General features: G+C 42.1%; 1 protein-coding gene across 1 annotated transcript in view; it reads right to left on the reverse strand.

Moving 5' to 3' along the window:
• Positions 1–25,301, reverse strand: part of SYNE1 (spectrin repeat containing, nuclear envelope 1) — a 554,350-nt gene that overhangs the window by 223,379 nt on the left and 305,670 nt on the right. Inside the window, exons 76-88 of the mRNA XM_006874353.1 lie at positions 23,173–23,510; positions 22,109–22,253; positions 20,721–20,939; positions 19,027–19,289; positions 17,214–17,379; positions 16,742–16,897; positions 13,618–13,770; positions 12,514–12,696; positions 11,382–11,519; positions 5,275–5,460; positions 4,520–4,642; positions 3,732–3,914; positions 2,423–2,566 (exon numbers count right to left, since the gene is read on the reverse strand). Of these exons, the coding sequence (XP_006874415.1) occupies positions 2,423–2,566; positions 3,732–3,914; positions 4,520–4,642; positions 5,275–5,460; positions 11,382–11,519; positions 12,514–12,696; positions 13,618–13,770; positions 16,742–16,897; positions 17,214–17,379; positions 19,027–19,289; positions 20,721–20,939; positions 22,109–22,253; positions 23,173–23,510 (2,397 nt within the window). The remainder of the gene's footprint in view (positions 1–2,422; positions 2,567–3,731; positions 3,915–4,519; positions 4,643–5,274; positions 5,461–11,381; positions 11,520–12,513; positions 12,697–13,617; positions 13,771–16,741; positions 16,898–17,213; positions 17,380–19,026; positions 19,290–20,720; positions 20,940–22,108; positions 22,254–23,172; positions 23,511–25,301) is intronic.

Raw genomic sequence — 25,301 nt, forward strand, 5'->3', positions numbered from 1 at the left:
TCAACACCGACTCGACAGCACTTAACAACAACAAATACTTGCCTTGGAGACCCTAGAAGCTATTAGAGAACACAATTTTTTACAAAAGAATAAAACGCAATGCCTTTCAAACAATGCCAGTGTGCACAATTGAGGGAGAAAGATGAGCCTTTCTGCCCCCTCAAAGATTTAACACCTCGGAAACCCTACACAGGGTGGAGATGAATCGGAAACGACTGGAGGGCACTTAACAACAACAACATATGCTTTGCAAAGATATACACACACACGTATACATATACACACACACTACCAGTGAGACAATTCCAACTCACAGCAACCACATAGAGGGTTTCTGAGGAGTGGCTGGTGAGCTGGATTCACTGTTTGTTTAAGACATATAAAGAACCTCACATAGGTCTGTATCTGTACATGAAAATGTGTTCAAAATCACATTGCAAAACTAATAAATATTATCATGGGTGTTCATAATTATTAGGAGAAAATGTGACAAAATGAGCAGATTGCCCAGGAAGACACAGTCTAGTTCTGAGGGAGGCGAAGGAAGCTGTCTATGATCTCAGTGAAGTCCTTTACATTCTCGGAATCTCATTCCTTTTGTCAATGCAACAAGTTAGCCGAAACGGTCCCTGCTGTGGTGGAAAAATCATGGAATTTGTAGGTAGACTCAGGGCTTGAGTCTGGTTTCTATTAAGTACCAGATTTGGGATCTCTGAAAGTCACTACAAAAAAAATCAGTGTTTTAGTTTTCTAATCAGTAAAATGGAGACAGTCAAATTTAAAAACAAACAGATCCCTACCTCATAAGGCTGCTAGGAAATGATGATGCAAATAATGGTAGCATAGTGGTTACAAGTCAGGCTGCTAACCTCAAGGTCAGCAGTTCAAAACTATGAGCCGCTCCATGGGAGAAAGATGAGGCTTTCTGCTCCCATAAAGATTTACAGCCTCAGAAACCCTATGCAGGGTCACTATGAATTGGAACAGACTCCACGGCACATGACCATCCCCACCGCCATGAGGCACAACTATGATCTCCTGAAGAGCTCACTGTAATATTTGTTTGGCAGAAACCATTTGCTGCTCTTATGGCAGAATTGAGATGAAGTAAACCACAGTACAGTAAACTTCCATGCTTTGTGCAAAGACGACCCTCAAAGACTTGGCTATGCAACAGGTAAGTGCACAGTCATTTTTGTTAATGCAATGATTGATGATGGAAAGGATAGGAATTTCAAACTCTTGTAAAGATTATAATCTAGAAAACCTTATACGTAAGTTCTGTTTGGTCACATGGGGTTGCTACGAGTCAGAATTGACTCAATAGTACCTAACAACAACTACCCCGCTCACTTACCAATAATTCATGATGCTATGAATCAGCACCCAAGAAAAAGAGTGATCACCTTATGGATTGGTAAATCAGGAAAGGAAATCAATTACATAGCATCAATGGATCCACTAGGTCTGTCTGAAACCAAGTCCGTAGGAAACATGTCAAACCTGGAGTCCTTGTGTGGCACCATAGATAGAATAAGCACTAGACAACAGGTCTGTTTGAACCACAAGGTCAGCAGTTCAAACCCACCAGCCACTCCTCAGAAACCCTATACAGGATTGCTATGAGTTGGAACCAACATGACGGCACATAACAACAAGATCATAATGATGTTAAAGGAACAGGAAGCCTGGAATTTGGCCAAATAAACAACAGGGATGATTTGGGTGGAAGGCACAGGAAGGATGACGGTCCTTCTGTTTGAAGATGGCAGTCAATGGAGCAAGCCTGTAAGCACTGCTCTATCTTGTGAACTTCGATTACACTGAGCTATATTTAGTATATTCACGGGGACAATTCACAGGGCAGAAGCTAGTCCTGGTTGCAAGAGGTCCCTTGAAAAGTGGTTGCAGCGTCAGAAAGCAGACTCACACGACTGCATGTTGGAAGAACTACTGAAGGAGGACGTTAGGAAGAGAGCAAAGAAGGAGGAATGGAAACAGGAAACACAGGGAGGAAATGGGAGAAGTGATGCTACACTCTCAGGGTCACAATCAATGACATGAAATAAAATGTGTGTGGATTGTTGAATGGAAAACGAATTTGCTCTGTAAACTTTGAGCCACTTTACAAGAAATTGTTGTTGTTGTTGTTATGTGCCGTGGAGTCGGTTCCGACTCATAGCGACCCTGCACAGGGTTTCCGAGGCTGTAAATCTTTACGGGAGCAGAACGCCTCATCTTTCTCCTGCGAAGAAATAGCTATCGCTAAAAAACAGCCCTAAAAACGCAGAGGCAGTCAAAGACTTGAACATGGGACATGGAGGGTGAGAAATGCCTTGCTATCTATCATTCACCAGAAATGAATCACCAATTCTAAACCCACCAATTTGAATCCATCTGTGTGCCTATATCCTTGTCTTACCTCGTGATGAGAAATTTGGACTTGCAGCTCTTGGATGTTACTGGTGGCCACTGGTTTATCCTCGATCTCTTTGTGTGCACCTTCAATCAGCTGTTGGAGGCGCTTCATTTCTTGTTCATATTGTTCATACTGCACCACGGCCTCCTTCAGAAACAAACAAACATAAATGGATGCTGTGCTCACATCTGTCAAACTCTAGTGCTAATTCCCATTTAGCTGGATGTCTAGGGAGTAAACAAAGTGATAGGCAAATTTTCTAGTACTCATCCTCAACATACATATTGGAGGACCTTTTCCCTAAATTTTTTTTTATCAAAATTATCGATGAAATGAAGCCAGGTAAGTGGTTAGAATCCACTGCCTTCTCGTTGCCTATGTGAAAGATAGTAATGTAATGGACAGAAGGTATGTACAAGTATGAAAAGTAAGATTCATTCATTTTCCCATCTCAGAAATACTGAATATATGAGGGGGCTACAATCAGAAAGCTCATGGAAAAATAGAATGAGAAGATAATGACACTTTTCCACAAACTTGTTGAAGCTCCTTCATAGATGTATAAGGCACTGGATTAAGTACCACAGTCAGATTAAAACACAACAACAAAGAATTATGTATGACTTCTATCCTTAGGAATCTACTAGCTAAGAAATTGCAACAGAATTCAAGGATCACATGTCATTGAAATGGACCACTAGAAGTTTAATGAGAGGTGATTTATGCATTTTGGGGGATGGAGATAAAGCAGATATAAATTAGTTTATAGGAGATATGACATAAATAATATAGCTTTTTTGTTGTAAATAAAATTTCCCTTCTCAGGTTAAGAGACACAGAGAGCAAAACCTTGAGATGCACTTCTTAGGCAGGGAATTGCATTTTAGTGCAGAAAACCTGAAATGGGAAAAGCATTCAGCAACACACAATAACATTAAACTCATATTAGGAAGTCCTAGATGGTCCTCAAGTTCCGAAGAAGAGATCAAAACATATGATTGCATATAAAATTAAGCTGTACACATTGTTCTTCGCAAAGGAGATCACAAAAAGATAGCTTTCAGCAAAGGGTATTTTTAATAGAGCTTTTCCCAGGCATTGGTGTGTGATCCACAGGATCGCATTTGAATCTCCTCCTTTATATAAGCACGACAGTCTGTCAAATTGAACACTCTGGATGTGTTTTGATGGGTGAGCCCACACAATGCTAATAAAAGAAGCTCCTGACTCATCCGGTCTTGCTCTGCTGGCAGGGTCCCCCCACCCCCCACCCCCCGCACCACGGCCCCAGCCTTGGCACAGCGGCACCTGCCTGCATGATGTTGCATTGCTGGATGGCGGTGTGCTGCAGCCGGCTGGCTTCTTCCTGCAGGCGCAGAGCTGCGTGGCAGAGCGGCAGGCTGGTAACCACATCCTCAGGGATCCGGAGTGCGCTCTGGCAGGTCTGCACGGCTTGGACCTTTGGTTTCAGTGACTCCATTTCTGACAACAAATGCTGAAAGTACGATATCCAATTTCTAATAATTCAGTATTCCAATATCATTTAAAGTTGTATTGCAATTACAAGCATTCATATAATATGTAAGGAATGCAATTTATTGTCTACAAATGCATGCTCCTGTAAAATTTCATATATTTCCTATTTCATAAGAGACATCAGGAGCATTGGTGGTGGAGGAGTATGGAGTACTGAACCACTCACCAGAAAGTCAGCAGTTGAAATCCACCAGCTACTCCTCAGGAGAAAGATGAGGCTTTCTGCTCCCATAAAGATTTCCATTTGTCAAATGACACCTTTGTTGTAAAACCAGCTGCCCTCGAGTCAATTCTGAATAATGAGTAGACTCCAGCAGGTTTTCAATCAAAAGCAGATTGTCAGCCCTTTATCCTAAGTGCCTCTGAGACTGTCTCCTTCCATAAAGGTGTACAGCCCCAGAGAGCCTATGAAGCATCTCTACTCCGTCCTAAGGGTTGTAACTGCCTGGATAGCAGTGGGTTTGGGATTTTGGAAGATCATAAGTGGATTTAGAAACTGTTTTCCTCCCCTATCTTCTCTCAAAATCAAAGTTCTCACTCATCACCAGAATCAGCTTTGCCTACCTGTCGATGAGATAGTTGTTCCTTGAGGCTGAGCCGGCCGACGTCCGGGGATGTGAGAGTTGTCTGGGCTTGCTCCAGAGCAGCTTGTAAGTTTTTTAGTTCTGCTTCAAATTTTTTCATATCCTGGAGAGTAACGGTGACATGAATGTCAGTATAGCATCAGTTGGAGTCTGAAGTCATACATGAGGAAAAACTTCACAGCCCAAACACCATCACTGGGGCGGTCTATTTCCCTAACAGCAATGCCATTTTGTAACAGTATATCTGTATGTGTGTATGTGTGTGTGGGTTTATATTGCTGTCAGTTGCCATCAAGTCAGCCCCCACATCCTGCAGAAACAGTGCAGTGGGACTGGACCACTGTGATCCATAGCCCATTGGTAGAGTTTTTGAAGTAGTTACCAGACATTTCTTCCCAGTCTGTCTTAATCTGGATTTCTGGAAACCTGTTCAGCATCACAGCAGGCAAACCCCCCACTGACAGGTGGGTAATGGCCAGGAATCAAAGTCAAGTTTCTCGCATGCTGTTGCTGTGTGGTTTAATGCTGTTAAGTCAGTTCTGACTTAGAGTGACCCGGTATAAAGTTTCCAAGGAACAACTGGTGGGTTTGAACCACTGACCTTGAGGTTAGCAGTCCAGTGCTTATCCTACAGTGCCATCAGGATTTCTTTTATGGAAGGTGAGAATCCTACAACTGATCACTACTGTCTGTACACACACAACTATAAATACTTAAGTTTTTTATTCTTTTTACCTTGGCAGCATCTTGGAGATTCTGCAAACGGATTCTGATCATCTGTTGTAACTCCTCCATCTCCCGTCCCAATTCTGCCACTTGCTGAGACATTTTTCCTGTACAGTACACACTAGTGAGGCACTGTAGTTTCTCTGTCATTGCTTCCAGATTGCGGTGGATTTCTTCAGATTCTTCTAGCAGGGTCTAGAGTGAATTGTCAGTATGAATAACATCCAGAGGTCAGAGAGGGTGTGGCGATGCCAATGGCTACCAGACCAGGATGGGTGTTCACTGCACTTACAGCTGCGTAGGCTCTGTGAGCCTATGAGTTTTCTCTCCTTGTACCCCTGCCCCTGCCACACTTCAGGCAGCTCCCTACTGTGGTCCCATTTCACAAGGAAGAAATTGAGGCTCAGCAGTAGTCAACAATTTTTAAAGTGCTGGATCATAAGGCTTCTCTGCTTTATCTCCCACCCCAACGGGTATGTTGATCAGGTGTCTGGGCCTTGCTTTCTTCATATTGAAACTAAGAAGCACTTTTAAACACTTATATTCTCTATCATCTGAATGTGGTGTTAAGTGCTGCCGAGTCAGTTCCAACTCATAGCAAACCTATATGGGATTTCTGAGGAGCAACTGATGGGTTTGAACAGTCAGCTTTGTGGCTTGCAGTCCAGTGCTTAATCTTACAGCACCACATTTTGTCTAGGAAATAAAATCACGGCAAAAGCATTGCAAACAAACAGCCTTTGATCACTTGTCTTTAAGTAACAAAAGCGTAGAAACAATGTGGAGCACCAAGGGGAATAAACTGTGACCCTTGTCACTCAGTAGGAGCCTACTGGGAGCAGTGGTAACAGAAATACACATAATGGTATAATAAGCATTACTGTTATGCTATAGGATAAGCAATGAACTTCCAACCACAAGGTTGATGGTCCAGACCCATCAACTACTCATCGGAAGTCCTACATAGGGTCCCTATGAGTTTGAACAGACTCAAGGGCACTTAACAAACACTGTATAAACTGTGTCCCATAAGACAGTTACCCACTCCAACGCCCAAGTCATAACCTGGAAATCCCTCGACTCCTCCCTCTCTGAGGCATCTCTAGCCAGTCACTAAGTTTCCATGTTCTAGCGCCATCATCTCTCCTGATCCCTGTCTTCTCTCAATCTGGAAGGGAGGTCCTGTCATCTTCTACTGGAATGCTGAAACCACCTTCCACCTAGCTGGTCTCCCAGATACAGTCTTTCCTTCACCTGCCTGTTTTTAAAGCACAGATACTGTCTTTCCTTCATCCATCTGGATTTGTCTCTTGATTGCAGAGTGTCAGAAGCTTCACAGTGACTTTAGGCTCTAGATCCAGGCCAATGCACGTTTCTGATCTTCTTAGCCGTCTAGTCTTACCTATTTTTCCCTCTTTCCAGTTCCCCACCAGCTCCTCTCTCCACATTCAATGGTCAAATGTCCATAACAGAGCGCCTCTTTTACCGCTGAGATTCCACAGCAGGCACTCTGTATGGTTTTCGGGACTCAGCCCAGTGTCATCTCTTCCAAAGAAGCCTCATTAACCTTCCAGCAAAATCCTGCAGGCTGGTTTCCTTCAGCACAGTGGGCCTCCTTCCCTGCCCTTATCACCAAAGAATCAACAACAACAAACAAAACCAGTTGTCACCAAGTAGACACCAACTCCTGGCAATCTCAGGTGTGTTAGAGCAGAACTGTGCTCCACAGGGTTTTCAAGAGCTGATTCGTTGGAAGCAGATCTCCAGGCCTCAGGGTGGACTCCAGCCTTGAACCTTTTGGTTAGCAGCCAGACAGGTTAGCAGCCTGCACCACTGGGGGCTCACAGGTACTGTAATTGTCCTGAGTGTTCATCACTTTTCTCCCCTAGACTGTTAGCTCTCTGGGAACAGAGAGGGAGAATTCTTTGTATTCAAATGCTAAGTTAAATTCCTAATGCTGGAAATATTCTACAAATGTTCTTTGAATAAACAAATGAATGAATGTGTGCTGTTGATAAGTGCCATGGAGTAGGTTCTAACTCATAGAGGCTCCGACTCAAGGAGCAGCTGGTGGGTTAGAACTATTGACCTTGTGGCTAGTATTCATGCTTTTCCTATAGCAGCAGCTACAACTCCATGCAGGAACTATTAAAAACACCTTCATGATTGTTTTGCAGACCATATTATATTCCATCATATACAAGAATTTATGCAGAAAAACAGCTTGATATTTATGTTTTCTTTAATGTTTCACTGTAGTTGATACTGCATCAAATATCTTCTGCATTTTGGGCTACACAGTTTCCTCATTGTGTTCAAAAATATAATCATCAGGTAAGAATAATAACAGTTTTGGTGATCATATACATTTGCAAGATTAATTTGCAAAAACAGCTTTCCTATATTACCAGCAGTGTGTGAGAGCCCTCACTTCATTACATATGAACTTTCAAACAATTGTGTGGCTACTTTAAATGCTTATTCTCTATCTCTGCTTTAATTTGTATTCACAGATTTCTAATGAGTCTGAATTTATTTTTTCATTGTTTGCAAGGCAATTGTTACTTAAGTCTTGTTAATAACTAAGCATGCCCTAAGACAGTAAAAAAAAAAAAAAAAAAAAATGGGGTTGTTTAAGGAAGACTGCCAAGAAGTGTGTGCAAGAACAATTAGGGTAAGAAGATGATGGATGTGAAAAGCCCATTGTTGTTGTTGTTAAGTGCCATCGAGTCGGGTCCGACCCATAGCGACCCTGTACAAGGTTTCCGAGGGTGTAAATTTTTACGGGAGTAGAAAGCCTCATCTTTCTCCCGCGGAGCGGCTGGTAGTTTCGAACCGCTGACCTTAAGGTTCGCAGCCTGATTCGTAACCACTACACTACCAGAGCTCCTTGAAAAGCCCATTAGGAGGTTGTTAAAACCTGCATGGAAGGAGGAATGATGTAGATCTCTGAGAGCTGGAGTGGAGAAGGGGATGGACGTGAATTACACAAGTATACATAAATCAAGGATGTTGTTGTTGTTGTTAAGAGCCATGCAGTTGGTTCCAACCCATAGTGACCCTGGATAGAGTTTCTGAGGAGCAGCTGGTGGGAAAGAACCGAGTTCAGTGCTTATCCTACAGCGCCATACCAGGACTCCAACCAGGATGTAAGAGAAAGGAAACTGACATTAGTTGAAAGACATTGTGTCATGGATTGAATTGTACCCTCCCTGCCAAGTTGAATACATATCAACTTGGCTGGACCATGATTCTTAGTGGCTAGGCAGTTAGGTAGTGATGTGAGGGGGCAGTTCTGTGACAACTCCCCGTGATGTGGTCTGATATGATTAACCAAGAAGAGGACTAAAGATGGGCTGCAGTACTCTTGAAGCACTGTGTAAGTACTGGACTGCTAACCACAAGGTCAGCTGTTCAAACCCACCACCAGAAATGAGGCTTTCTGCTCTCAAAACATTGGTGGTGGTGGTGGTGGTGGTGGTGGTGATGATGTGCCGTGGAGTTGGTTCTGACTCACAGCAACCCATGTACAGGGTTTCTGAGGCTGTAAATCTTTATGGGAGCACAAAGTCTCATCTTTCTCCCATGGAACCGCTGGTAGTTTCAAACTGCTGACCTTGAGGTTCGCAGCCCAATTCGTAACTACTATGCTAGCCTCAAAAACTCTACACAGGGTCGATGTAAATCTGAACCAACTGGAGGACACTTAAGGACAGCAACAATAAATCCCATTACAATCCTAATTCCATATAAGGGAGTTTCCCAGGATGTGGCCTGTAACATCTTTTATCTTAAAAAGATAAACAGAGAGAGACGTTTGCTACTGCAAAGAAGGAAGAGTCAGGAGTGGGATGGGTCCTTTGGACCTGGAGTCCCTGCATTCTGAAGCTCCCAGATCCAGGGGAAAATGGATGCCCAAACACCTGGAGATCTCTAAGGAATGGCAGGCCTACAGATGCTGACAGGAGACAAGGACCTTTCTCTAGAACCAACGGAGAGAGAGAGCCTTCCCCCAAAGCCAGCGATTTGGACCCTTCGCCTCCTCAACTGTGAGAGAACACATTTTTGTTTCTTACAGCCATACATCTATGGTATTCATCTAGCAGCACTAGAGAACCAAGACATGAATTAAACACAATTCTATATTTTATTGCAAGGTAATAAGCAGGCTGTTAGATATCTGCATCTAAATCAAGTGTAAATTACAAAAGGATGAAATAATTTCCTGGATGATATGATTGAGACAAAAGGAACATTTGTGTCCGGTAGTCTCAGAGGAAATGAAATAATGCAGCCAGTGTGGGGTGTGAGGCTCATTGCTTGTTCTCATCTGACCTCCCACCTCCTATGGAAGATCATGTGACTGCAACCTGGCAGAATGCCAGGAAGGAGGCCCTGGCACTCTCACGACGCACTTGTAAGAACCAGGTGCTGTGCTACACATTTGAGCGCATTAAAACATCTGATCCTCACCTTAACATTGCAACAAAATGTTGTTCATGTACATCCCCATCTTAGAGATCAGAAAACAGAGTTGAGTTCAGAGTGGGAATGTATTTTTGCTCCAAAAAACACAGCTTTAAATCGCAACACTTTGGTTGCTGCTGTTGTTGGGGGCCATCAAGTTGGTTTCAATTTCTAGTGACCCCATGACCAATAGAACGGAACACTGATGGTCCTGCACCATCCTGACCATAACTGCTATGTTTGAACCCACTGCCACTGCCAACGTGCCAATCCATCTCACTTCAGGGGTGTACTCTTATTTGCTGACCCTCCACTTTGCCCAGCATGATGTCCTTCTCCAGGGACTGGTCCTTCCTGACAAAATGCCCAAAGTGCAAGAAAGTTAGCTATCCTCACTATTTCTTATTATTATTAGCTGCCACCGAGTTAGTACCAACTCATAGCGACCCTATGCACAACAGAACAAAACACTGCCCGGTCCTGGATGAACCTCACAATTGTTGCTGAGCCCATTCCTGCTGCCACTGTGCCAATCCATCTCATTGGGGGTCTCCTCCAGAAACTGCTTCCTCCTGACAATATGTCCAAAGTATGAGAGACGAAGTCTGGCCATCCTGGCTTCCAAAGAGCATTCTGGTTGTACTTCCTTCAACACAGATTGGTTTGTTCTTTTGGCAGCCCATGGTACTTCTAATATTCTCTTTCAACACCATAACTCAAATACATTAATTCTTCTGTGGTTTTCCTTATTCATTGTGCAACTTTCACATGCACATGAGGTTACTGAAAATACCTTACTACTAAGGATCATTCTAGCTGTACTTCTTCCAAAACAGGTTTGCTTGCTCTTCTGCAGTTCAAGCACGGTACTTCCAATTTTTGTTACCAGCATCATAATTCAAATGCATCCACTCCTCTACGTTCTTCTTCTTTATTCATTGTCCAACTTCCAGAGGCATACTGTGGCAATTAAAAAGACCAGGGCTTGGGCCAAGTGCACCTTAGTTCTCAAACTGATATCTTTGTTCTTTGACAAAGCCCATCATCTTGCTATACGTTACCCCATCTCCTACCATATTGCTGCAAGCAATTGTTTCAAAGTAGCAGCAAAATATAGTCCTGTAAGACTGGGCTGACTATTTTCTGTCTTGGGAAAGGAACATTTAGAGAAGGCGGAATATCTTTATGTCCACGTTGTTGTTAGGGACCATCAAGTCAGTTCTGATTTGCCTGGTCCTCTGCCAGCTTCACAATTGTTACGTTTGAGCCCATTGTGCTAATCCATCTTGTTGGGGGTCTTCTTCTTTTTCAATGACACTCCACTTTATTAAGCATGAAGTCTTTCTTTAGATGCTGGGAGAAGAACTAGATGACTGTAATGTGAAGTTAATGGAACTCGATGTGGCAGTACAGACATTCTCTGAGGAGAACGTCTGATCCCTCCATGACTCACAAACACTCATGAAATCTCTGCCAAATCTTCCGCCAAACCCCTGACAACGTGCAATAGGGTTACATTAGGTAACCTTCTTTCGTCTGATCTGGAACTTGCAATGATTCCCCACCATGACCCTGGAAATCTTATATCAGTCTAGCCAGTTATCAAACTGCTCTCTAAGTTAACACTTAAACCGAATTCCCAAAGGTACCTGATGTGCAATGTATTGCTCCCGAAGTTGGCTTGCTGAGTTCCATGCAATATTTCCATGTACTAAGACTTTAGCTTTCTGAATCCACTGCAAAACGAGTTCAAGCATTTCATTGTATTCTTCTAAATGTGCTGCTGCCTAAAGAAAGTATTAACATTCTGTTAACACATGTACACTCTGCTTCCTGAGCTATGAGTCAGTCTTCTAACTAAAGATCTCTTTTAGTATAATGGTACTAAAGGTTGGTCATTATAATATAATATCTGTGATTTTTAAAGGTAGCATGAAAAAACTTTCCCTGTGGAAAATCTATCAAAGACTTTCCAGCAAATTTAAGATAAAGTCCAAATTCTTCATGTGCCTGAATGATCTTTTCCTTACTGTTCCATTTCAGCTCTTATTCTTATCGCTCTCCTCCCAACCCAAACCCTCAGAGGTTGATCAGTAGGTAAGGAAGTAGCAGGTGACAAATAGAGCATACCAGGGTTCAATATTATAATTCAGTGGTTGCCAAATTCCTATTTAACTTAGCAAAAGCCCATTCTTTACTCAATGATTATGATAGCAGGTCGACTTGGGGCTTCTGATAATGTAGCAAACGCAAGCTATTATTATTTGTTGTTGTTGTTAAGTGTCATCCAGTTGGTTCTGATTCAAAGCGACCTTGTATAGGGTTTCCGAGGAGTGGATGGTAAGTTTGAACCACTGACCTTGTGGTTCAAACTGACCTTATAGTCAAGTGCTTATCCTATAGGACTTTGGTAAGCTAATGTTAAATATATCTTGTTTTAAGAAACTTGAATTCACCCTAAACTGATAATAAAGCATACAAAACATGTTAATGGGTGATTATTTATCTTAAAAAACACTAATCGCACTTCTCCAGGTTATGAAAAATTGACTCCAAAATCCATTTATGTGACCATCTTTGTCAGTGATTTCATAACCTGGTTTGATATAAAATAAATGCAGGTTTCAGTATAAACCTTAAGAACACAGGTCTGGTAAGAAATAAGTTATATCTAAATTACTCTCATTATAGTCAATTTTATCTTTCTATTTTCCACAAAGAACACCAGAATGTTAACGTTTCTTCCTTGGAGGGTTTCAGTGACTGGCCTGGGAAACGTACCTGACTGAGCTTGGTGAGCCGGTTCTCAGCCTGCCTCACGCTCTGCTGGTGGAGTTCAGTCAGCTTTCCCATCTTCTTGACCAGTGGCTTGCCCAGTTGGCCGTTCTCCTCAGAGAATGTCTGTACTGCCGCATCGAGTTCCATTAACTTCACATTACAGTCATCTAGTTCTTCTCCCAGCATCTACATGGGCATCAACATGAAACCACATTGTACTGCACAAAATAAATATCTTCAGGTTTTCTAAGATCAGAAGAATTAAGAGTCTAAAGAAAAATTCTAATCAGATCTGGCCATTTCAGTTTATTGGGTTGGACAGGCAGGGCCGAGCTGACTGTGTTGGAATCTGGTGTTTATTTCCTGTGAGGCTGACTAAGAGGTTAACATTTTCCTTCTGCCCCACCCAAAAAAGGATTAGAGTCCTTTAACTCATCAACAGAGTGAGAACACAGATTATATGCTGAGCACAAAATTCTCTTTGGAACTAACATCCTTGTGTCCCTAAATCAGGATACCAAGAGGCACAGTCGTTAAACACTCAGTGGCTAACAGAAAGATCAACTGTGCCAACCCATCAGCAGTGCCTCCTTGGCAGAAAGATGTAGCAGTCTGCTTCCTTAAAGATTCAGAGTCTAGGGAACCCAGTGGAGGCAGTTCTACTCCTTCCTACAGGAACCGACTTGATGGCACACAACAACATCCTTAAATTAGCATTGAGTCTTTTGACATTATTCCTTCTTAAATACACATTCTTGTAAATTTCTTAATACAGTTCAATTGTAAGGACACATTATACTATGCAAGTAGACATGTAATATAACATTTATAAAATGTCTTTTCTGCCTGCTTTTATCATTTGGTTTTAATGCAACTTGTTAATGAGGAAAGCTCTTTTCCGTATCTTCAAAATGAAACTGACTTCCAAAAAAATTTAATTTACTTAGTTGTTGCTAAGTGCTGTGGAGTTGGTTCGGACTCATAGCAACCCTGTATACACTTTCCATGGAGCAGCTGGTGAGTTTGAACCACCGAACTTTCAGTCCAATGCTTATCTCCTACAGTACCACACCAGTAATCTTTTTATTTCCCCTTTTCCTTTCTTACCTTTTGTTCAGTTTTAGCTTGAACTAGATTATCTGTCTTGGCTTTGAGCTTTGTTAGGATCGTTGTAAGATCTTTGGCTAGCTTCTGAATTTGTCGGCTGAATTCCTGGCTCATGGCCTTGCTCTGCTCAACTTCTTTTACTTTGTCCTGGATCTAAATAATCAAGTAAGACATCATTGGTTAAAACTGGATAATAGATACTGAAAACCACAAATGATGGGGACAAAAGATACTTTAAATGTTAACAATGCTTTGAGGAGCCCTGCTGGTTACATGACTTGAATCCACCAGCCCCTTCTTGTTACAAAGATATGACAGCCATCTTGCATAGACAGCTTTGAAACCTAGGAGATTCTACCTCATCCTGTAGGATTGCTGTGCGTCAGAGCAGGCTTTATGGCAATGGGTACCACCACATCAGCACCGAGGCACTTGGACAAACCTACCACTTACAACAACACACATTGTCTACAAATTCATCTTTACAAAGTCATTGCGTATTTTCTGTTGCTGTTTCAGTGAAGAACACAGTGGATACACAGTGATTCTTTTATTCTTATATTCACTGAAGAGGTACAGACTACTCATCGAAGATGGTAGCACAGATTCTGAATTCTATCTTTTCACTTAACTTGATTTTCAATCTTGCAGCACAATCTTCCAAGTCTTTTTATTTGTAGTATTATTATTATTTGGGGGGGGGGGGAGGACTTGTTTCCAAACCCTATTTATAAGTGGATGTTAATAATCTCTTAACTCTTTTTATAAATGTTCATTGGCATTCCCAATTCACAGAAATGGCATGCCAAGTCCATGTGATGGAAAGTGGGTTAAAAAGAACCATGACCATGTATGAGTTTCTGATGGTATTGGTTTGATTTGATACCAAGCGTTCATAAATATTGTATACAATAAAGTAAAATCTGGTAATGATAAATGTTTTCTTTATGTAAATAAAAGGTCTTTAAAGTACGATTTGTGGATGTCAGTATTTTAATTTGGAGGTTACAGTAAATAGGACACATCTGAATAATTCCAATATAAAGAACTTGATGCAGAGTGAGGGAAAATTACATTTTTTTTTGAGGAAGGATTTATTGTGGAGCAACTCTACAACAGGCTCCGAAGCACCTAGTATGAAACCAAGAAGGGCAAGGAGCTGAACAAGGGCTCTAGAGCTTGATACCTGCATTCAAATTCCAAGATGGCCTTGGGGAAGTCACTTGGGCTCACTTTCTGCTTCCCCATTTGGGAGAAGGGGCTCACACTGATCTCTCAGGTATGGTACTTTCAAGATTTCAGAGGGTGTCTATCAAATGCTGCTAGCACAGAAATATTCAGTAAAGCAGATCTAGGGAAAGGCTCTCTCTCCGTTGACTCGTAGGGAAGGTCCTTGTCTCTTTCAACACTTGTGGGTCTGGCATCCCTTGGAATTCTCCATGCATCTTGGTATCAATCTTCCCCTGGATTTAGGAGCTTCACAGTGCAGGGACTCCAGCTATAAAGGATACACTCCACTCCTAGATCTTCATTTTGGTGGCAGTAGGGCCCTCTGATACAACCTAACCTGAGAGTTGAGGAACTCCACTACCACATTTTTGTGGCTCCATCGTACTGCACCAGTTGCCCAGGCCCCTGGATGGCGTCCATCCCATGCCAGAATCTCCCAACTTCTGGGCTCAAATTTGAATATTTTTTAAAAAATGATTTAGATTTATTCTTCCCAATAAGCTTTCCAATGTACAGGGAAATGAGTCAAATTGGTCAACTACTTATTTATAATAGAAAATAAAATATCCGACTTAGGTCAAAGTTATGCTTACAATTGGATTTTAATGAGATTTTTAAAAGACTGCATGATACAGCATACATGTGAATTTCAGACTGTCCAATACATTATTACCTTCCACTTGTTGAGGCAGTTTGGAATTCATAAATCTGGTTTCAACTTAACTATGCAAATGGCAACTCAAAGCACAACCCTCTACAGTCCTTCCACCCATCTCACTGGCTGAAGCCTGTCAGCCCTCAACTTCAATCTCTCCTGAAGAGAACCCTTCTTTGACTCTTCTCCTCAAATAGTTGTCTCTACTTTGTAGTCCCACATCCTGCTTTTCACACTTTTACTAAATGGCTTGTCTTATCTGTCTCTGATGGGTGGCTCTCAACTCTGGTTTGGCTCTGCAGTGCATTCTGCTACCCAGAGGGCCCTGGAGACTCAATGTGTCCCCAGGTAGATGCTAATGAAAGTATCTCCACAGCACGCAAGAAACCTCTGACCTCAAGACAACAAATAACTATGTATTTCCTCTCAAAAATAAGATTGGTGTTTAAATTTACAGGAATGAATTGCATTTCAGCCCTTCCTCTGGTTGGGAGAAAGCTAGAGCTAGACTGAGGATCCTTCCTCCGGTGAGGTTATGGATCCACCAGCACACATGCTGGATAGTAACTTCTTCCCTTGCTTCCCCTTATTTTTCTTACTTAGATGTTCCCTTTTCTTAAATATCTTCACCTCATTAAATTGTTATTGTTGTTAAGTGCTGTTGAGTTAGTTCTAATTCATAGCAACTCTGTATAGGGTTTCCAAGTTACAGATGATGAGTTTGAACTGCTGACCTTATAGTTCAAAGCGACCTTGGGTCCAGTGTTTTATCTTACAGTGCGCCACACCAGGACTCAAAAAAGGGTGTCTGCCTCTCCATTGGGGAATCAAACCCCGGTCTCCCACGTGACAGATGGGAATACTCACCATTATACTAATGAAGGCATCTCATTAATTTAGATGAACTGAAGTAACACCTGGTATACTCAATAAACATATATTGGATAAAAGAAAAAAACAATTGAATCTTACTCTATTTGCGGCCTTAAATCATTTTAGAAAAAAACAAACAAAACAAGCTATGAGGAAACACAGCTCAAGTATATTTAATTGTATAGCCTATCACTGTTCACACATCCGTGACCGTCTGATATATTTCTATGCTAATAGTAAGACCATCAATTTCATACTATTGCTTCAGACTGGTCTGTTTTTACTCATTTCCAGAAGGCTGTAATTGAAATATGTTGGCCCTATTTAAGGATGGAAAGAAAGGCACTCTCTGGATTGTAGGTTTACCTGATCATGAATTGTTCCCAGGTCTAATGCCACTTCAGCTAACTGAAGGGAGAGTTCAGAAGGCAAGATCGTAGAAAACCCCAGGTACTTATTTTTCTGTTCTTCTGCCATTTTCTCAATGTTCTGCCGGTGATTTGTAACTTCTGTTAAGAGACTCTAAAGAAAAGGTCAAAATAAGAAACTGAGGGAAGTCTGATAAGGAATTTGATTTTTATAAGTACAAAGACAATGCTATATATAGCTCATACATCAACATAAAGTGTGGAATTAGAGAAAAGTCTCAAACTTTTCTTTAATCTTCACATCAGATGCATGTACAGGTTATGTGTAACATAGGAATAGGAATATGTATTTTATGCAAACCAGTTCTAAAAAAATTCCATTAAATATTTTCATGGCTGATAAACCAGTGTTGAATGAAAATCAGGGTATGTTTTGATGTTTTTGGGGTTGGAGCAAACAGAATGGGTACCTGAAGTTCTTCAAGTTGAGTGTCTGTCTCTATTGTTGGATTTCCCAAATAGTCCTTCGTTTCCTGAACCCAGGATTTCACAGCGTTGATCTTCGTCTCCACCACATCTCGTTCCTTCAGCTCCTGTTTTACCACTTTGCTTTTGTTCTTCACTGTCTCCTTCGTGCTTCAGACACAGCAAAGGGGGGAAGCGGAAGGGAGTGTGAAACGAAAGGAACATTCTTACTACATGACATCAAACTACCAAACAGGGATTCACAAATGTCAAACCTATTGTGTTTTTTGCAAGTACATAAAACCTAACCACCTGTTGCTGAAGAGCTGATTCTGACCCATGGCACCCGCATGTGTGTGTCAGGGTAGAACTGTCTCCACAGGGCTTTCAATGGCTGATGGTTCAAAAGATCATCAAGTCTTCTTCTAAGACACCACTGGGTGGACTCAAACACCTTACCTTTTGTTTTAGCATCTAAGTGAGTGCTTAACCATCTTACCACCCAAGGACCTAATAGGGACTCTTCTTATTTGGATTTTTGCAGCATTCTTTGTTCTACTTCCAGTGACTCCACGTAGTTGGGGAGTTTTCAAATTTTATCAAAATTGAGTTTGTGATTGTTTTTAACTGCTGTGAAATCAGTTCCAACTCAAAGCAACCTGTATAGAGTTTCTGAGGCTGTGACTCTTTCTCATCTTTCTCCTACAGAGTAGCTGGTGGGCTCGAACTGCCAACCTTGTTTATCCTACAGAGCCACCACGCTCTCCTGTTCTCAATAGTTCTCCACATTTACCTTTTTAATTTCATTCTGGAGTTCTGGTGTGATGCTGTAGGATACGCAATGGACCACAAAGTTAGTTTCAACTACACGGTTGGCAGTTCAAACTCACCAGCTGCTCCACAGACTCTGCACAGGGTCGCTATGAGTTGGAAAGCACTCGATGGCACTGAGCAACAACAAGAAGCTTCATTCTCGTGAATCGCCTTCCCTCACTCCCCTTATCCAACAGTTCTTGGAAAGTGCTAATTCTCCTGTTGGGAAAACTGTCCACCCATCTCAAAAACCCCAAACCCACCACCAACATGTCAATTCGGACTCACAGCCACCCTACGTAGGGTTTCTCAGTAAGTGTGAGCAGTGTAGACAGTCTCCTCTTTCTCCATGGAGCTGCTGGTGGATTCAACCTGCTGACCTTGCTGTTAGCAACCTAAAGTGTAACCCATGATGCTCCTTCCACCCATCCCACTGTCTAGCGGGGGCCTGTTCACTCTTCAGCCTCAACATCTCTTCTGAAGGGGCCCCTGCATTAGCTGTTCTCCTTGTCAGTTGCCTCTACTTTGTAGTAGAAGAATCCTCCTTTTCACACTACATACAATGTCTTGTCTATCTCTGATGGGTAGCTGTCAACTTTAGTCTGGTTCCACAGTATATTCCTGAGTCCTGGTGAGGAGCTCTGGTAGCATAGTGGTTACGAATTGGGCTGTTAACCTCAAGGTCGGCAGTTCGAAACTACCAGCTGTTTCGCAGGGGAAAGATGAGGCTTTCTGCTCCTGTAAAGATTTTCAGCCTTGGAAACTCTACACAGGGTCGCTATGAGTCAGAACCGACTCCACAGTACTTAACAACAACAACAACAACTCGGTATGTAGTTTCCCAGGCAATGACGGAAGAGCTAAGAAAATGGAAAGCCAGGATGATGGCAGCAGGTCACCACATGTGCACGTTAACAGGATTGGAGCCCTCCCCAAGCCTGTCCCAGTACCACATCTGTCCCTGTGGGTCACGGCCACACTTAGTAACCAAGAGCAGGTGATTACTTTAGGCAGCGGTCTTGCATTGCTCTGAGTCCCTGCATGACAAGCGGCTCTTCCCCCGGGCTCTCAGGACTGGCCCTGTCCTGGAGCATGCTCAGAGCTTGCTGACACAGCACGCCGAGGGCCGCCTGCTGCTGCTCCAACTCCAAAACCAAGGTGTCGTGGTCTTCAAGGAGAAGTGCGAGCTCTGCTTTGGAGGCCTTTTCTGCCAAACTTCCCGGTAACTTATCTTGCAGCTGGTCGATCATTTCAGCGGCTTTTTGAACCTGGTGACAAACGCACATACTATGAAGCTGAGAACTGACTAAACGAGAAAAACAGGGCACTCCCCATGAATGCCACATCGGACAGCAATGCATAAACCCAAAAGACTGAACCCACAGTCCTGCAGTCAGTTCTGACTCATAGCGAGTGACCTGATAGGACGGAGTAGGACTGCCCCATAGGGCATCCAAGGAGACCTGGCGTGGTGCTACAGAATAAGCACTGGACTGCTAACCGTGAGGTCAGCAGTGCAAACCCACCAGGAGCTCTTGGAAACTCTAAAGCGGGTCGTTGAGTCATAATTAACTTGAAGGCACACGACAGTAACAAGGACAAATGTTTCATGATTCTCCCAGAGAGGCTGGTGGATTCAAACTGCTGACCCTTTGGTGCTTAACCACCGTGTCACCAGGGCTGGCAGTAATGCATTGTTGTTAAGTGCTGTCAAGTCGGTTCCAACCATAGCAACCCTGAGTATGGTTTTGAAGAAGCGAGTGGTGAACTTGAACTTCTAACTTTGCAGTTCAAAAGGACTTTGTAGTCCAGCACATTAACCCACAGTGCCACACCAGGACTCCTGTAGTAATGCATAAAGGCACTTTAAAAATGATCGTGTGACCTCTATATTTTCAGAAGCTTGTTGTTGTTAAATGCCGTCAAGTCGGTTCTGACCCATAGTGACCCTGTCTAGGATTTCCGAGGAGCAGCTGGTGAACTTGAACCACCAGCCTCATGGTTCAAATCAACTTTGCAGCCCATTGCATTCACCCACAGCACCACACCAGGACTCCTTTCAGAAGCTAGAACCTTCTGAAAGAGAAATTTCCTAACATGAAAGAAGACTACTTTCATTCAGAGTTTTAAGCTTTAGTCAGAGAATCACCTCAGGGCAATCAGAGGCTACGAATAATATCAGAAAAAAAATTTATAATAAACATAAAGCAGCAAGCAATATCTAGGCTAGAGTGGCTACTATGCCTTTGAGTCATAAAGGAACATCTGACTTGAAACATTGAACCTTTATGAACAGATGGAAGAAATTAAATACAGAAGTTGACAAATTAATTACATTCCTGCTCACTTTCATGGCAAAAAAGTATTTTCTAGTTTCTCAGGGTCAGGTAAATAAAATTTTATCAAGAGCTTACCAATGAGACAAAATGGGTTTTGTTCATCTTTCAAAATCTTCTTGTTTGGTTTTCTTACAGAAATAATTTAATCCTGACTTGGAACACATTGCACATGGCATACTGTATTTTACAGAAATAATTTAATCCTGACTTGGAACACATTGCACATGGCATACTGTATTTTGCTTCATAAGTTGGTGTTCGTGTCAAAAGGCCAATTCCAAAACGGAGCAAAATACTGCCTTATAAAATATGGCATAATCAGGACAAAAGCAATCTTAGCCAATTAAGAAGAGAAATGACCTTATTGCTAAAGCTCTTCCACTCATCTACCGCATCCTCCAAGACCTTCTGCTGGTCCTGAACCACCGCATGGAGCCGCGTCCAACGCTGCCACACTGTAGTTGTTGATCTGCTGATGGTGGCTTTGCTGGAGTCATTTCCGGTTTTTTCCAGCTGGGAAGCTTTTTGCTCCAGGGTCACAATCTTCTCATGGAAAGAGTGAACTACTGTCACTAAACTCTAAGGGTGGGAAACAAAAAAGAGACACAAAGAGTTTTAGTTTTTATAAAAGTACTATGTTTATCTTGTGCTAAAACCCAAAATGATCTCCCAAATTAACTCCCAGAAGAAATGTCCCTACATAAGTTCACGTGACTTTAGCACTTCTTTCTTTTACGTTTATTTTTAAATTGAGGGTGGTTGTTGTTAGGTGATGTGGAGTTGGTTCTGACACATAGCGACCCTGTATAGGGTTTCTGAGGAGCAGCAGATGAGTCTGAACTACTGACTTCATGGTTCACAGTCCAGTGCTGATCCTACAGTGCCTGACCAGTAGTCCAGTTGAGAGTAAGGCAGTGGTTATTGTTGTTAGGTGCCATCAGGTTGGTTCTAACTCATAGCAACTTCATGGCAACAGAACAAAACACTGCCTGGGCCTGTACCGACCTCACAATTGTTCCTGTAATTCCTCCCAGTAGTGAAGGTTCTCTGTCAATCTAGCTCCTGGACGGTCTTTGATTTTTCTTCAAGAGGTAAAGTGAAAATTATTTATTTACGAATAACAAAGTTCAGTTATTACTTACTACTTATTTTCCCAACTTTAAAAAACTCCATAGTATAAATGGAGGCCTGCTGTGGGCACAGTAGGATAAGCACTGGACTGCTAATTGCAAGGTCGGCAGTTCAAATGGAAAGCCTATACTGGGTCACTATGAGTCAGAACCGACTCAATGGCATGGCACACCACCACCATCATAGTACAAATATGAATTCAATACTTCGGTATGCTCCATTTTTTCGGACATTGCTGTGATAAACAAGGGAGGCTCAGTTATTAATAACTGAATTTTATGCGAATGAATCTAAGTTATCAACAGAACCTACTGACTGGAACTTACTGAATGCTGCTGCGTTGTATTGGCAGTAACTTCTCTGTCCCTTTGAATTGGTTAAACCTTAGCTCTGCATTGCCAATGGGAGTCCTCAAAAGGTGTCATTACCTAACCAACTTAAAATACTCAGGTATGTGGTTCATTTCAATGTGTCAGATTTCACAAATGGTAGGAAGGAAGATTTAATGATCTCTGCCTGAAATCATCAGATCTCAAAAACCCACTAAAATACCCTTAAAATATTCCCTTTGTACTCATTAAAGGGCTTTAAAAACCAAAACCAACTAAACAACTAACCTTGTGTTCTGACAGTTTTTCTTCTGCTTCGACACTGGACGAAGTCTTCAGTAAAGAAAACTCTGACAATTTCTTTTCTGCATCGTTCATCAACTCAATCACCTCCTCTCGTGCTTTCTGATAATCCTGCCACTGTGCTGCACACCTTAAAAAAGCCCCAAAGAAACCAAGTTGAATGAGAATCATCTATAAGGAATCATGTATTTCTACCTAGAGCTCTGATGTCAATTATGTGCACTGGCCCAGAAGAGAGACAAGTGAATTTATGCACTAATTCTTATGAGCTGAATTCTATTTTCCTAAAAGTAGTCCTGGGGTCCTGGTATGACTATAGGATAAGCACTGCAATGTTGGTAGTTCAAACCTACCAGCTGCTCCTCAGAAACCCTATTGTTGTTGTTAAGTACTGTCTAAGTCAGCTCCGGCCCACAGCAAACCCTGTATAGGATTTTTGAGGAGCGGTTGGTGAGCTTGAACTGCCGACCTTGCAATTCAAAGCAACTTTGCAGTCCAACACATTAACCCACAGTGCCACACCAGGACTATACAAGGTAGCTATGAGTTGGAACAAACTGGACGTCACTTAACACTGACAACAACAAATGAAGCCCTAGCCCTCAGCACCGGTGATAGAAGCCATCTTTGGAAATAGGGTCTTTGTATATTGAATCAATGCAAGGTAAGGTCATTAATGTGGACCCTCATCTAATATTATAGTGTCCTTGTATGAAGAAGTAGATACAGACACACAAGGAGGATGTCATATGATGACAAAGGCTAAGCTACAAGCCAAAGGATGCCAACACTGCCAGCAACACAGAGATGAAGAGAAAGGTATGGGACACAGTCTACCCGAGAGCCTTCCAAAGGAGCATGGCCCTAAGGACACACCTTAACTTTAGGATTCTAGCTTCCAGAATTGTGAGAAAATAAATCTGCTGTGTAGAGCCATCATTTTGTGGGTTCGTGATGGCAGCCCAAGGAAACAAATGGTTTATTCCCACTTCAGGTGGTGACCATTCATTTCACTAAAATATAAAGCATAAAGCAACCACTACGATTACCTCTGCAAGAGATCTTGTTGGGTTCTGGAGTCCTGGGTTGTGGCCTGGCTCCTCTCCTCTAAAGAGGCCAGCTTCTGGGCTAGGTCCTCTTCTCCAGATGGCTTGAGAAGTGAGTGGAGGTTGGATACCAGGCCTCGAAGTGTTTCCAGGTTGCTGTGGAACTGACCCTCTGTATTGAAAAACTCCACATGCCTCTTCAGATTTTCCTCCGATCTCTCCACATCTAGCCCACTGGCTGCCAGCTGTAACATTTCTTGAGCATCTTGAAGCCAGTCATTAGCTGCTTGAAATACTTGATAATACTGTCGACACTGATTATATATTTCAGTCAAGGTAGCCTAAAAGATAGCAATATGAATAGCAATTTTGCAAACAAAATAAATACTCAGTTATAATGTGTTTGTAGTCAATAGTTTACTTTCCATTTCTCTTCCAGTCCTCAGTAATGTGAATGTATACATATATAAATCTACGAATAAACATTTATAAAGGTTTTTGGTGTGCCCAAATTGTTATCAATTATTTTTTCATTCTGATTTTCTTGGTACTGTGTAGATATCAAGGAAAACTATGGATCACACTGGGAAGAATGGGTATTCCAGAACACTTGATTGTGCTTATGAGGAACCTGTACATAAACCAAGAAGCAGTTGTTCAAATGGGAAAAGGGCATATGAAATGGTGTCAAATCATCTAAGGTGTGTGTCAGGGTTGTGTCCTTTCACCATACCTATTTAACTTCTACGCTGACCAAATAACCTGAGAAACTGGATTATATGAAGAAGAATATGCCATCAAGATTGGAGGAAGACTCCTTAACAACCTGCTATATGCAGATGATACAACCTTACCTACTGAAAGCAAAGAGGACTTCAAATACACACTAATGAAGGTCAAAGACTATAGCCCTCAGTACTGATTGTACCTCAATGTGAAAAAAAAAAAAAAATCCTCACCACTGGAGCAATAAATAAGATCTTCATAAATCGAGTAAAGATTAAAGTTGTCAAAGATTTCATTGTGCTGGGATCCACAATCAACACTCATGGAAGCAGTAGTCAAGAAATCAAACAACATACTGCATGAAATAAATCTGCTGCACAAAAGCTCTTTAAAGTGTTCAAGAGCAAAGATATCAATTTGAGGACTAAAGTACTGCTGACCCAAGCCAAGGTATTTTCAATTGCCTCTGTTATGCCCAGAATTCGGGGTCCCCAAAGACCACCAAGGAGCCGACGCTGATGCAAGTGCACAGGGTCGTTTATTCAAGCTCGAGCCTGGGCCTTCTCTGTATCCGGCACAGTGGACTCAAGAAAAAGGCCCTGAGCTCTTTGTTAGCGGGTTTTTGTTTGTTTTTTTTAAGCGGGGGTTTTTATAAAGATTACAAACAACTTCGGGGGTCATCAGACTAACTTTTTTAGGATTGGCTTACATTTAGGGGGTATAAGGTGTTACAGTTTGATTGGCCCCTATCCATTGCTAGGGCCGTTAGGTTGGGGTGAGTAAGACATACATCATTTAACCTTGGGCTGTCTGGAATGCTTATCTATTCTCTTCTGCTTGCGGGGAGGGTGAGGTATGCTGCTTTCAGGCGGTATAAACTGACCAGGTGCTTCCCTGAAACAGGGAGATGTGCCCAGGTCAAAGTACAAAATGGAGTCTTTTCTTCAGGTCCTACACCTCATATACATGCGTTTAAGTTGGACAGTGAATAAAGAAGACCATAGAAGATTTGATATATTTGAGGTATGGTGTTGGAGAAGAATATTGAAAGTATCATGGACTGCCAGAAGAACAAACAAATTTGTGTTGGAAGAAGTACAGTTAAAATCTCTTTAGAATTCAGGATGGAAAAACTTTGTCTCTCATACTTCAGACATATCATCAGGAGGAATCAGTCTCTAAAGAGGGGCATTTTGTTGTATAATGTGGAAGGTCAGTGAAAGAGGAAGACCCCCAATGAGATGAAAAAGAGGAAGACCCCCAATGAGATGTGGAAGGTCAGTGAAAAAGAGGAAGACCCCCAATGAGTGGCAGCAGCAATGGGCTCAAGCATAGCAACAGTTGTGAGGATGGTGCAGGACTGGGCAGTGTTGTGTTCTATTGTGAATAGAGTTGCTAAGAGTCGG

This window comes from Chrysochloris asiatica, unplaced genomic scaffold (assembly GCF_000296735.1).
Source record: "Chrysochloris asiatica unplaced genomic scaffold, ChrAsi1.0 scaffold00271, whole genome shotgun sequence".
Taxonomy (NCBI): Eukaryota; Metazoa; Chordata; class Mammalia; order Afrosoricida; family Chrysochloridae; genus Chrysochloris; species Chrysochloris asiatica.